At 37.0% G+C, this 14642-nt stretch overlaps 2 protein-coding genes across 2 annotated transcripts in view; one reads left to right on the plus strand and one right to left on the minus strand.

Annotated features, from left to right (window-relative positions):
- EIF2S1 (eukaryotic translation initiation factor 2 subunit alpha) overlaps window positions 1-12784 on the plus strand; it is a 26317-nt gene extending 13533 nt beyond the window's left edge. Inside the window, exons 3-8 of the mRNA XM_004055321.5 lie at window positions 1092-1171; window positions 3039-3190; window positions 6950-7056; window positions 7885-7982; window positions 8741-8884; window positions 9595-12784. Of these exons, the coding sequence (XP_004055369.1) occupies window positions 1092-1171; window positions 3039-3190; window positions 6950-7056; window positions 7885-7982; window positions 8741-8884; window positions 9595-9720 (707 nt within the window). The 3' untranslated portion in view covers window positions 9721-12784. The remainder of the gene's footprint in view (window positions 1-1091; window positions 1172-3038; window positions 3191-6949; window positions 7057-7884; window positions 7983-8740; window positions 8885-9594) is intronic.
- The window catches only part of PLEK2 (pleckstrin 2), a 30674-nt gene continuing 26647 nt past the window's right edge, over window positions 10616-14642 (minus strand). Inside the window, exons 8-9 of the mRNA XM_004055323.5 lie at window positions 14486-14564; window positions 10616-13719 (exon numbers count right to left, since the gene is read on the minus strand). Coding sequence (XP_004055371.1) covers window positions 13592-13719; window positions 14486-14564 — 207 coding nt within the window. The 3' untranslated portion in view covers window positions 10616-13591. The remainder of the gene's footprint in view (window positions 13720-14485; window positions 14565-14642) is intronic.

Below are 14642 nucleotides of genomic sequence, written 5' to 3' on the forward strand. Positions count from 1 at the left end.
AGGAAAACTACAACCAATTTAATAGATGTGAAAGAGCATTTGACAAAATTTGTCACCCATTCATAATAAGTCAGCAAACAAGAACTAAAAGGGAATTTCCTAATCTGATAAAGAGTGTCTAGAAAAACACCACAGACATGCTGTCCTCCAGTATTGAGAACAAGACATTCACTCTCACCACTGTTACTCAGCATTGTACTGGAAGTCATTGCCAGGCACAGGTTTGTAGGTTTCAGCCATTTTTGGCTATTTGACGTTGACAAGTTACTTAACCTTTCATGGGTTTTAGTTTCTTCAGGTTAAAAAGACGGGGCGGTGGGGGGCTGTGGGAAAGAGAGTGATAATCTACCATGCAGGATTGTTGTGAGGGTTCAAGAAGATGTTTAAGCACCTAACATAGTTACTTGTATATGGTAGTCATACAGTAGATTAGATAGTTTTAATTTGTTCAGTGTGTGTGTGTGTGTGTGTGTGTGTGTGTGTGTGTGTGTGTGTATCTTCTGTGATGATAGCCTCTTTCCTTAAACTAAATGAACATCTTAGTGAATTTTCCTATTCTGGAGAAGGAAAAGGAAGAAATAGGGGAAAGATAGGCATTTGACTAGCTTCCATTTGGATAATTGAAAATTATTAGTTCTCTCCAGTAAGGTAATGGAGAATATATAATTACCTGATAATAAAAATTTATTTCTGAAAACAATTCAGAATCTCTCATCTTGTACAGATTGATTATCCCTTATCCCCAAATCCAAAATGCTCCAAAATCTGAAACTTTTTGAGCACCAACATGACACTCAAAGGAAATGTTCATTGGAGCATTTCAGATTTTGGATTTTCAGATTCGGGATTCTCTAACTAGTAAATACATTGCAAATATTCCAAAATCTGGAATCCAAAACACTTTTGGTCCCAAGCATTTCTGATGAGGGATACTCAGCCTTGTAATACTTATGCAATATTTTGTTGATATGATTTTAGTAGGAAATAATTATAAGTATGCCAATCAAACACTTAATTTGGTCTTCAAAGCTGATTACAATAGTCCAGTGGCACCTGGACAGAGATGATTTTTTCACAATTTTTTTGTACAGGATATATCGATTTGTCAAAAAGAAGAGTTTCTCCAGAGGAAGCAATCAAATGTGAAGACAAATTCACAAAATCCAAAACTGTAAGTTGATCTTTGTGTCAAATTAGTCCACTATCTGTGTGTTTAATAAATAATTTGAAATCTTAATTTCATACTGCTACTACCTTAAAGTATTGCTTATGATCTAATATTCTCAAATTAGTACTAGAAGTGTTTTGAAGCCGTTTTAGGTTAAATTAACTGTGGGTGACTTCAACTGGTTTAACTTGTTTACAGTTGGAATGCCTCATGAAATACGGGGTTTTTTTGTTTGTTTAAATAGAAATGAGGTCTTGCTATTTTGTCCAGGTTGGTCTCAGACCCTGAGCTTCAAGTGATCCTTGAGCCTCAGCCCCCCAAAGTGCTGGGATTACAGAAGTGAGCCAGTGCACTTGGCCAAAATACAGTTCTTGATTTTCAACCCTGTTCTGGGATGAGGATAACAGAGACAACCAGCTGTTACATGTTAAGAATGAACAGGGGTTTATAAAATGTCTGTGAATCCAGGAAAGCAAGGCAGAGGCCTGTTACTAGTTTTGGTTTTTTTTTCCCCCTCCACTAGCGTGTTAGGATTATTTCTTTTTGCGTTCTTACTTTTGCTATTACTTCCTGCTTGTCATCCACAGTAAGCACCAGCAAAGCAAAGATAGCCATTTAATTTCTTCTGTCAGTATTTCTCTTTTCTCAGGTCCTGTTTAAGTTATCCTTCATCCTCTACATCCTCAGTTCTGTGTGTGTGTGTGTGTGTGTGTCACAAAGTCTTGCCCAGACTGGAGTGCAGTGGCGCAATCTCAACTTACTGCAACCACCTCCTCCTGGGCTCAAGCGATCCCCTCGCCTCTGCCTCCCAGAATGTTTGAGATTACAGGCGTTAAGCCAGTGTGCCCAGCCTATCCTCAGTTCTTAGTGGTACTGTTTGTATTGCTTCTGTTTTCTTTGCCCTTCTCTGGTGTCTGTTCTTTTCTGCCATGAGTGTTTCTGTCCTCAAGATAAAATATCAAAAAAAAAAAAAGTTTCAATGAAGAGATTTTTAAAAAATCTTGCTTAATCCCAGTAAGAGAGAAAATAAAGGTCTAAAAGCCATCAGTTACCCAAATCATTTTCTTTGTTTTACTGATGTATATACAGTTATGCAGTGTGGTTTACACATTTGAAAACACTGTCAGTAAAATATCTTCTTAATAAACTCTAGGACCTTACCACTTAGAATGTAGTCTCTAAACTAATAGCATTGACATCACCTGTTTTTTAGAAATACAGACTCTCAGGTCCTACTAACTTTTGAGAAGCACTTTTCTGGGAAAATTCCGTATTTTTTTGTCTCCTTAGGATATTGTTAAAATGAGTGTGTTAATAGATCTTATTGAGATGTTAAAATGGAAGAGTTATTCAGTGTCAGTACCTTTTCTCACTCAGTTTTTATGTGTAACTATGATGAAGACCTTAATACTTTTTGTCTACACCCTATGTTAATTTTAGGAGGTAAGAAAAAGTTTGGCAGGTGGGTAAGATGACAGAAAAAAAACTTTTTTTATCGTGATTCTGTCCTCGGAGTAATAATAACAACTTGTATTTGTATAGCCGTTTTCCATTTATAGTGTGTGGTTTCTATGTATTTGATCTATGCGAGCACTCTCTGTAGTAAGGAGAGATGCTAGTTTCTTCTTTTTCCAGAGGAGGAAACAAGTTCAGAGATACTGTGTTACTGTCAAGACTTGATCCAGGTCTTAGGACCCTAAATTGTATACTATCTCTACTTTTTATACCCACTTAAAGTGAGTATTTCCCTATGGAGATCTTTTATAGTTAAGGAATTATTGTAGCCAAATTATGTTATTTACTAAAATGTAAAAATATTTTTTATAGATCTCTTATCTTTGAATTGTTGAGCTTTTCATTTCATTTCTAGGTTTATAGCATTCTTCGTCATGTTGCTGAGGTGTTAGAATACACCAAGGATGAGCAGCTGGAAAGCCTATTCCAGAGGACTGCCTGGGTCTTTGATGACAAGTACAAGAGACCTGGATATGGTGCCTATGATGCATTTAAGCATGCAGTCTCGTAAGAATACCTTCTTGACTCTCCTTCTACCTTGATATCACAACTCTTGGCCTCATATTTAACAGCATAGCATCCATGTATAAAATACTTGCCAAATTTAGATTAAAATATTTTGTATTGGCCAGTAAATGGGCCAATCCTATATGGTCAAGTTTGTGTAGTTTTATATATCATAGTTATGTAGATTCATAAACCATATGGTTTATCTCACACATTTTCCTTTCCTAGTTATTGTCCTAAGTGGCTATGGGACTAAAGAGCATGTCTCACCAAAAACTATAACCTCTTGTTTTCTCTACCTCTTTTGACTCTCCTTTGACTTTCAGCCCACACCACTTTAGCCAGTCTTCCATGTAGCCTTAGCCTGGGCCTTACTACACCGGGATTTGCTCTGCCACTAAAATCTTTAATTTGCACTTTCTATTCTTTTGCCCCTGCCTCCTATTCATCTAGCTCCCAGTTGGTCCTATTATTTGTCATCTTAATTCTGTATGTTAGGATCTGATTCCAAACCTTTTTTCTCCCTGTCTTTTCGCCATTTCCTGCCTTCTCTTTCTTATCCAACCTAGGCACACCATGATACATCATTTTAACGACTTTCTTGCCATTATTGTGAGCTTTTGCCTTGTTTTTCCTTCCATCCATCCAGCCTTGGATCGATGTTCCTGCCTTCTCTGTACTTGTAGACTGCTGGGTGCTACTAGGAAAAATCAGTCTTGCATATTCATGGTCTCCAGCCTCAGCTGTTCCACATTCTCTCTGCTCCTGGTCAGTTCTTCAGTAGTGGCTATTTTAGAGCTTTTCCACGTTCTTCCTCAGAAAACCACTCTATCCCTGTTCCCTGCCTCTTGGCTGGTATGCTCACTACCTGTTTTATTTTATAAAGAAAATAGAAACCATTGCACAAGAACTACTCTTCCACTGTCTCAACAAACTTACATATCTCCGTCCCACCTGTCATTTCTTCCTATGCTGCTGTCACTGGAATGTGTGTCCTAATTGCTCTCAAACTAGTCTTGCCACCTATGCCCAGCTGCTGCTCAGAGATCTCTATTAGTTACTTTTTCTCTTGGGTCACCTTTCCCTTTATTGCTTTTGCTCCATCAGCATAAAAATATCTCTAGTTTCTTCCATTTATACTATAAAACGCACTTCTCAACTTTTCCTTTACTTTCTCTTGGAGCAAACACTGCGTCCTCTGCTTTTAACAGCCACACTTGGCTGTGCGTGGTGGCTCATGCCTGTAATCCCAGCACTATGTGAGGCTGAGGTGGGAGGATTGCTTGAGGCCAGGAGTTGGAGACCATCCTGGGCAGCATAGCAAGACCGCCATCTCTAAAAAAAAAAAAATTAAAAGTAGCCAGGTGTGGTAGCATTTGCCTGTAGTAGTCCCAGCAACTTGGGAGGCTGAGGCAGGAGGATCACTTGAGTCCAGTGGTTTGAGGTTTCTGTGAGCTGTGATTTGTGATTGCACCACTGCACTCTAGTCTGGATGACAGAGTGAGACCTTGTCTCTTAAAAAAAAAAAAAAGCCAGACTCTCAGTTCTCTATACTTGCTGTCTCTTTACCTCCCACTCCTTCCTAAACGTTAAGAGTTAGAGGGGGGAAAAAAGAGAATGAGTAGGACCCAAGACCATTAAGAGTCCCTCAGAAAGCCAACTCATCTGGGGTTCCAAATCCCTTCAAGTTTATTCTCATGTGACTTTTTTTTTTTTTTTTTGGTATATCACGTGGTAGAAAAGGTGGGAATAGTAATAATGATAACTAACATTTATATAATTCTAACAACAACCTGTGGTATAAATGCTATTATTATCCTTTTCTTACAGTTGAAGAAATTGAAGCTGAGATTAAATAATTTGTTCAAGGTCACACAGCTAACAAATCATAGAGCCAGGCAGTATTCAAACGCATGCCTTCTGGCTCCATCCAGAGTTTGCACTATTAGCCATTAAACACAACTTTATATTTCTGTCCTGCAGTCCTCAGTACATTTCTTAACTTGTCTCAACTGTCATCATCTGGCTTCTTTAGTTACCTCTTTAACTTCTAGTTCCAGCAACCCCTTGTTACCACTAAACCTTAGCGTGTGTTATTCCCTTTTCCTTAGCACTCTTTTCTTGCTTCATTCATGTAGGGACTGTCCAGATTTAACTAATGCTAGTTCTTTGCATTTTTTTTAATTACATAAAATTTCTGACATAGTTGGAAACAATGGTTTACCTTTCCAGACCTATTTTCCTCACTTATCAGTGATAACCACTATTCTGAAATTATGTGTCAATATCATTTGTTTTTATTGTTTTACTACATATGTGTGTCTATAATCATTTTTTATTTAAAATGTAACCTATTGTATCTTTTTGTAGCTTGCATTTTTACATATAAGCCTATTATTAAGCAGGATTCCCCCACATTGATAGATGTATACTTGATCCATATTAATCTCTATATAGTATTTCATTGTGAGAATATGCTTTATCTGTTCCTCTATTAAGAGTTGTTTAGGTAATTTTCCCTTTTGTGCCATTTGTCAAACAGGGCTGTGATGAATAGTGTATGTGTCTCTATATGTAGTTGTTTGAGAGTTTCTAATATATATGCCTAGGAATGGAATTGTTGGGTCATAGGATTGATTATATATCTTTAAACTGACTTGGTTTCACCAAATCCATGCCACAATTTGGTATATATCTGATTTTTTCTCCTTTTTCTAGTCTAATGAATTCACAGTAATATCTTTTGATTAGCATACTCCTGATTGTTGGAGAGGTCAACAGTTTTTCATGTTTATTAACCATTTGTATTTCTTCTGTGAAACATCTGTTCACCTCATTTGCCCATTTTCTGTTTATCATCTTGTTTCTTATACATTTATGTTGGTTGTCTTCTCGTTACTTTATGTTAGCTGAGTAAAAGTTCCCTCCACCCAAATTCTCTTGCCTTTTATTCCCAATAAGACCCCTTGCTTATTAAGCCTGATGCTTGCTCATGCTATTCCTTTTTTATATGACATAACTTTCTTTTTTTCTTTTTAATAGAGATGGAGGTCTTGCTATGTTGCCTAGACTGGTCTATGAACTCCTGGTCTCCAGTGATCCTCCTGCCTCAGCCTTCCAGAGTGCTGGGATTACAGGCATGAGCCACTGGTGCCCAGCCTTATGTATCATAACTTTTTTACAATAGTTCTACCTTTACTTTTTACAGTGCTACTCCTCTTTTAGTCTTTATTTCATATTTTCATTTGCTCACTCATTCAACAAACATGCCAGTTAATAAGACCCTGGTCCCTGTCCTGTGGCACTTAGGAGGGTCAGATGAAATGCTACTTTTTGCATGAAGCCCTTCCTGACCTCATTAACTGGAAGTAATACCTTTCTGTCCTGATGCCCACAGATGTACTGTTACATTTAAAAGTTTTTCCATGTTTTTTTTTGTATTCAAGCTAGATTATAAACTCCTTGGGCAGGGACAGCTAATTGCATGGAAGTAATCAATTATAGTAGAATATCAGATGTGTTAGGCATTAAATTGCTTGTTTTAGTCAGATCACTAAAATTTTGATTTCACTAATAATCAGTTGGGGTGTAAGTGCAAAGCTAAGATTTGAATTCTAATTGTGACACTAAAGCCTTAACTATTATATGCATTAACTATTATATGCTTAACTATTATATGCATTGTTCCATAGTGTTTGGTTTCACATTTATCAGTAATATAACCTTGACCTTTTGTTATTTATTTATGTTTTTGACCAGAGACCCATCTATTTTGGATAGTTTAGATTTGAATGAAGATGAACGGGAAGTACTCATTAATAATATTAATAGGCGCTTGACCCCACAGGCTGTCAAAATTCGAGCAGGTAAATGATTTTTTAAATGATTTTTACAATATTTTGCATGCATCAAAAAAGCTGTTAAATAATGAGACTTACCAAAGAATATGTTGCTACATCAACATCTATAAATTTTTCTAAATGTTTGTTTTTTGTAACAAAAGCTTAAGATATTATTTTGGCTTCTGAATCATAAAATTTATATATTGACACAAGTAGAAACAGTCTTGTGAGTTCAGCTAACCTAAAGGTAGCCCTTTTTTAAAAAAGAGGGGTTTGATTGTTTTGTTTTAGTGCATACTTTAAAATAATCCAAATTTTTACAAAGATGAGACATACCATGCGGAATTTTCTCCAACTAGCCTTTTCCACCCAGTGTATCATAGGTACCCTTCCACTGCAGAACATAGGAATCTTTCTCATTCTTTTTTATGCTGGGTAATGTTTCATAGAACAGATAAACCTTAACATAAACGAGTCCCCTCCTGATGAACATTTAGGTTGTGCCAGTTTTCTCAGTTACAAAAAAATGCTACAAATTAGCACCCTTATATTATACATACTTAACCATTTACACAAATGTTCTTCAAGACAAATTCCTAAAAGTAGAATTTCTGAGTCAAAGGGTAATGCAATTTCTAAACCGTTTTAGATAAGTTGCAGTTATTGTTATATTCCGTCTTTACCACACTCCTCCTTACCTCCATTTTATAAATAAGGAACTGCAGTATAGAGAGGTTGGATTCAGGATAAGTATTTGAATACTAATATATCTGCCACGTGTTTGATTTCCTTTAAACTTTTAAATATTTTTTGCATTTTTTGTTATCAACTTTTGAATTTTTGTAATTGTAGATATTGAAGTGGCTTGTTATGGTTATGAAGGCATTGATGCTGTAAAAGAAGCCCTAAGAGCAGGTTTGAATTGTTCTACAGAAAACATGCCCATTAAGGTGAGTCGTCAGTTGTCTCCCTCCCTGCTGAAATGCTCACCTAAACCAAATAGGATTTTTGATCTTTGTTTCTTTTTTTTTTTTTAATCACATTTCATAACAAAAGTGGGTTTTTTACTCTTAAAATTGAGCAGTGGTTCTTGGTAATATTTCTAGGTGTTTGTGATTTATGTTTAGGCTTTGTTGGTTTCTACTGTTACTATCACAGTGGATGGAGATTCCTATTGGTAGAAAGCCAGCAATGCCAAATCTCCTTTACAATAAAGAGTTGCTGTGCCCAAAATACTGAGAGCACTTTAAAAAAGAGTAACACTTTCTTCTATCTGTACACATACAAGTTTTATGAGGTTTGATCAGAATCTTTCATTAGTGATAAAATTAACTGGATGGCTGTAACTCAGAAGGATTCTTCCATCAGTTTAGTTCAGAGACAAATTATCCATTATACTGATGATAATTGCAGTTAGTTTAGCCACCAAAGATACACAGAAATGATAATTCTTTCTATTCAGTATTGCAGTGGACTGTTTATACTATTGCATTAGATCCCTGTATTGATTTGCTTTTGCTACATTAACAAATCACCCCAAAATGTAATTGCCAATTCTGTAGGACCCTAAATTACTGTCCTGTAGAATTGGCAATTACGTTTTGGGATGATTTGTTAATAGAGCAGATTAATAAAATCTCAAGCATCCTAATAGTTGTGGGTGTTCTGTAGGTACATTCATAATTGAATTTTTGTCTTTCTCTTTTAGATTAATCTAATAGCTCCTCCTCGGTATGTAATGACTACGACAACCCTGGAGAGAACAGAAGGCCTTTCTGTCCTCAGTCAAGCTATGGCTGTTATCAAAGAAAAGATTGAGGAAAAGAGGGGTGTGTTCAATGTTCAAATGGAGGTGAGATCAATAGATTCATTTTTAATAATGACTCAGGAGGTTCCTAAAAGGAGTTCTTGTAGGTAAATAAGAGCTGTCAGCCTTGGAATGTCATATTGTAGGATGGTCATTCAGGCCTTTGATCACTAATGGAGTTAGGGTCACCCCCCTGCCCCCAGCCAGGGGAAGGGAATAAACAATATAAATGAGAAGTTTTTTTATGGTTTGAATTTGGATGTGGCGTGTCTAAAATTTGATCTCAGAATTGGAGGAAAAAAAAAAAGTTGTCTCCTGTCTTTTCCTTGTCCAACAAGAAAGAAATGTGTGTGTGTGTGTGTGTGTGTTATGGTTCCTTCTATGGAAAGGACTAGTAAGCTAGTAAGTAGTAGTTTGAGCCTGGAAGACAGGTTTTTTTTAACAGGACATCTATTTGTGGTCTTGAAAGATACAGCCACTGGGGTTATTTCATGTTTTCAGTTTTAGCTTATAAAAATGACAGAAAATAATTTTCCATTTTAATACATACAACCTTTTTCTATACTATTCTCATAAGTTTCACCTCTTATTTATGTAATGGAATTTATTGCTGATAAGTCACTCAAAAGTGAACAGATATGACAGAGTTGTTAGAAAAGTGTTAAAGAGAGAAAACATTAGGCAGTAATAGTGTTGAAATTAAATTTGTATAGTATTTACTACTTCAGTTTGAAATTATACCTCTGCTTCCACAGCCCAAAGTGGTCACAGATACAGATGAGACTGAACTTGCAAGGCAGATGGAGAGGCTTGAAAGAGAAAATGCCGAAGTGGATGGAGATGATGATGCAGAAGAAATGGAAGCCAAAGCTGAAGATTAACTTCGTGGGAAACAGAGTCCAATTTAAGGAACACAGAGCAGCCCTTCCTGGCTGTAAATCCTAGACTTGAAAGTTTTCCAGTATTGAAAACTTCAAAGCTGAATATTTTTTATTTCTAAGTATTTAAATGTTCTAACAGATCAGAACATGAAATGCTCTCCTAAATGTCAGCTGTTGTCACACAGTAGCTCCAACACTTTGAGCATTTTTAAGGGAGTGGCCTCATTTCACTAGAGACAAATCTTTAAGAATAGTTCTAAAATTGGGCTTGTGATTTCCATTTCTGATGTCTCCAGATTGGCACCCCTTTCTAGTTCAATGCCTCACGAGATTTGCCAGGGGCATCCAAGGCAAACAATCCCAATCTTTCTATATAAAATGTATTCAAGCAAACATCAAATAAATTTCTGGGATATTTAACTATAGGCTTCTTCCTTCTTGTCACCAGTTAAAAACATTTTAATACTAAGACCCTAATTCTTTTATCTTTATTTTAGTTTTGATGTGGAACTGTAGGAGCAGGTGAATAAAGGATCTCTATAACAGATCCTTTCAAAAGAAGAGTTTAGAGAAAATAAGTTTAACTTTAACCACAGTGAAAGTTGACCCTTAGCGGGACAAAGCCTTAAAATGCATTGAAAGAATTAGATTGGTTCTGTGCCTTTTATCTATTTGAGATTGATGACAACCTGTGTGAGAGAATTTATCACACCACGTCCTTATTGGAATAATAAGCTACTTGCCTTGAGTTTACAATTCAGGGTGGTAAAGTATGTTTTTAAAATTTAAAAAGCAGCTGCATTTTTTATTTAGTTGGAATATCACCCAATTTTTTATTTTTATTGCTATTAAAATATCCACTAGGTGCCACCTAGAGCTCCAGTTCTTTATAACAAAACAGGGATCTGTTTGAACACTTACTGTTGTTTTTTTTTTACATGTTTCCATCATTTCTGTCTTTAAGAACTAATTCGTACATAATAAGTTTCATAGGTAACACATTATTTGAAGTTACAGCTACAGTAGTCAGGTGTAGAAAATCTTGAGTTGCTTTGGTCTGCTTGTCTTCATAAATTTATTCTCTTATGATACTTGAGGTACCAGTTGTATTTAATTTTATTCATTATCCCTAGATAGCTATTAAGATACTTAGATTAGACCTAACCCACCATAGTCAATCCAAGACTAGACTACTCAATATTAAAGGGTCTGGAAAATAGAAGTGTGTGTTGGGCAGGTAGTTTGTACCATTTATGAAGGTTTGTTCCTTTGTTAAATTTAGCAGCCTGTACTAGCTTTTGAAATCCAGAAGTTTTAACTTCCAGTGGCTGGTTTCTGAGAGAGTGCCATGATTGCTAGCCAGCATTCCACATTGGGAATATGTAGATGAGAACCTGGATGTACTTAAGGGTGGCATATAATTTTCACTTCTGTCTGTTGAGGCATCAAAAAAACAAGTTTAGAAAGCTGGCAACGTGAAGAATGCATTCAAAATATAACAGGTGCTCCTTTGTTGTACGCAGAGGAATTTTTTCTTTTGATTTTGTTTACTGAAATTTGTTATACTTCAAAAGCCATAACTTGAAAAATACTGGTGGCGTCGATGGTGAGTGATTTTTATCCCACGTGGGCCTTTTGCTCAGTTCCATGGCAATTTCGTAAATTGAACCTAGCCAGAGAATAGATCAGTATTTCACTGATACCATGAGGAAAAGAACAAACAAAACTTAAAAGTACTGATACACCTTGCTAACCTAAAAGACAGCAGGGACAAGATACATATGAGGACAAGTTATACACCCAGTTCTGCATAACTTGAAGAACAGGCTTGGCAAAGAAGTAAGTTTATCCAAATCTTGAATTTCTGCCAGGCATGGTAGCTCATGCCTGTAACCCTGGCACTTAAGGGGCCAAGGCAGGAGGATCACTTGAGGCCAGTGAGCTGTGATCACACCAGTGCACTCGAGCCTGGGTGACAGGGCAAGACCCTGTCTCAAAAAAAGAAACCAAAAATCTTGAATCTCCCATCAAAGCCTTTTCATTAAAAATACAATTTCATCTGCTCCCTACTGTACCTTTCATTGATGTCAAGTGGCTATCAATTCATATAGCTGAAAATTAGTGATAGTTTGGGTCTCATTTATGCATAAATTAATTGAAAATCAGTAATGGCCAGGAAGAAATATGAATATTCAAACCACTTTTTTTCTTTTTTTTTTTTTTTTGGCAAATGGTGTTATATTGCCTGGGCAGGTCTTGAAATCCTGGGCTCAAGCTATCCTCCTGCCTCTGCCTCTGTAAGAGTGTGAGCCACCATGCCCCACCCAAACCATTTTTCATATCAGTTACAGCAAAACAAGACAAACCAGTTCTTAATAATGTTCAAAGATGGACCCATAGAGACATGCTAAGCACTACATCATGCTAAGCAGAACAGTTATTACTCAGCTGCCATACTCCAGCCATTCTACTTTTACACCAAGAACAAAATGGCTAGAGATTTTTTTAAAAATACAAATGCCAGTACCTTGCCGAGACTTGTTCACTGATTTGCCCCAACCCCAAGGTAATGGTCATCTACTTTGCAACCTGTGGAGATCCTGATAGCTCCCATACAAAGTGAGGTACACTGTTGCCAATTTGGAGGCAGGAAGCCATCAAACTAAACGTAGTTTAATTCAGATGAACACCTACCGATATTCAAAAGGCAAAACAAAAAAACTAATTCCAGGGACATTAGACCTTGGTGAAATGCCAAATGGAAAATGGTGCTTTAAAAGGTAGTCTCTTACCATATAAGGAATAAGTAAAACATTAGCTTGTGATTTCTCATTATTCAGGTCAATGTTTTAGACACGACCAACAAGGGACAGTTCAGACTATTTAAGAGAACAAATTTTTACTTAAGCACTTTGAAGTATCCACTCCCCTTAAATGTAAGTTATGTATTTTATCTGTTGATTAAGGGGAGGTCCAAGCATTTGTACTTGGCAAGAATGCTGGCAATAGCTTGTGCCAGATTACTGTATAAACTTGAAAGTAATAAAAATGTTCTTTAAAAGTATTGTATGATACAGACTTTTCACTACAGATTAACCTTCCAACTGGTGAAGTTTCTTGGTACCTATTTGTCTCAGCTTATGTTCATTTTAAAACCAAAATTTAATGCCTTGATATAAATCTTCCCCATTTACATCTTTTTCTGTCCTTTAGAGCGCTCTTACTCTGCATTGCTAAATGCCCATTTTTCATAGAAAAGCTATGTATTTTTCATATACGTGATTAAGTTCTCTGACAGAGTCCATGACTTCTGTAATGTATAATACTTACGCAGGCTTATTTTCTAAAGCAAAACAATATTCTCAATGTACAAAGTTTGGCCACCATCCCCACTTTAAGATGAACTATGTCTTAATGACAGAGATACTTGAAACATTGCTCGAAAACTATAAAACTTTCTATGGGATTCTAATAGCTAGAAACAAATTGTCAGCTTTTACTAATTCCAAAGAAGTTAAGAGAGAACCTCATAAGAAGAGAGTTTTATTCAACATTATGGCATGGCCAGTGTAATTGTTCCAACAAAGGGAACCTACTTTGGTGCCCGAGGAAATGGCTGTTTGTGATGCTGGGGAAAAGTCAAGATGCTGACGCCTAATGGCTATTCTAGCCTTTCCAGGTTTGTAACATGAAGATGGGGAAGGAATGGCACCACTGCTGTTTGTAATCTGAGGAACTCTTCAGCATTCACTCTCCAAAACAGTACAAAACTTACAAAGAAGTCAAAAGTCTTAACACACTCCCATTCTCCAGGAACTCCTGTCTGTGTCATCTGGTAGGAGGGAGGAATCCTGGTTCCCTCAGGTCCTTCTCATGTTAGCTTTTTGATAGCTTCAATCCACTCGGCTCGCTCAGCCTTGCTGCTGGCCTGAATGTAATAGTGTGTGTCATCCTTAGTAATCACTTTGAAGAGGTTTCCCTGGACATTCCCTTTAACTCCTAGGCAGAAAAAAGGGGGAAAAAATCAGTGATTGAATAGCCATGTCTGCTTTCATCTTGAGCCAGCAGAAAGTCAGCTGAGACATGGACAAAAACATACAATGATGTATTTATTAAATAAAAGGTTTACAGTTAGAGAATCCTATCAGATGAGGTCCCCTTTTCCTCCCATTCCCTGTCCCTCACCAGTGCCCTAAGGCCTGCCAATGGTTATGTCTGGATATTCCTGGAAGCCCTCTTGCCTGATCCCTATGCTCAAGATGGTAGCATGCCATAGATCTACCATTTCATTTACATCAAAGAATCCAGTATGTTTATGTTAAAAGCAAGCATAGAATTTGGAGTTTGATCTCAAATTGTTTAACTTATTGGAACCCCAGTTTCCACAGCCGTAAGATGGGAATAATATCTTCTTACTATGGCTGGCTATTGTGAAATTAGTATTATGATACATATTAAGGTATGTTGTTAACCCTAAAGCATTGTGTAAGCCTCACCTATTATTTTTAGGTGGAAGCTTATGGGCCATCAGCACAGAAACTGAGGGGAAAGATTATTAACATAAGGATTACTTAGTTGTATTCTTAAAACGCCAAGAACATACCCTTTGTTCAATTCTGAAATTCGCTTCAAAACTCACACCACTCTGTCTCGTGGAGAAAGCCCTGCTCGGCTCCCAAAGCTGTCGTTTCATTAGTGGGACATTACTGAGGTGCAGGAGGGAGGCCCCTGAGATCTTCAGGCCAGGGCTGAAGTTGTACCTTACCAGTGGGAACGCCATTATCCTCCAGAGCAGACACGAGTGAACCACGAAGAGAAAACCCACCCACTGGCCTGTTCTCTTCCTGCAGAGGAAAGGAGACCCAATTAGGAATTTGTGAATGAACAAAAGGGAAGAGTTGCACTCCCCTTACAAATCAGGC

This window comes from Gorilla gorilla, chromosome 15 (genome assembly GCF_029281585.2).
Source record: "Gorilla gorilla gorilla isolate KB3781 chromosome 15, NHGRI_mGorGor1-v2.1_pri, whole genome shotgun sequence".
NCBI classification, from domain to species: Eukaryota; Metazoa; Chordata; class Mammalia; order Primates; family Hominidae; genus Gorilla; species Gorilla gorilla.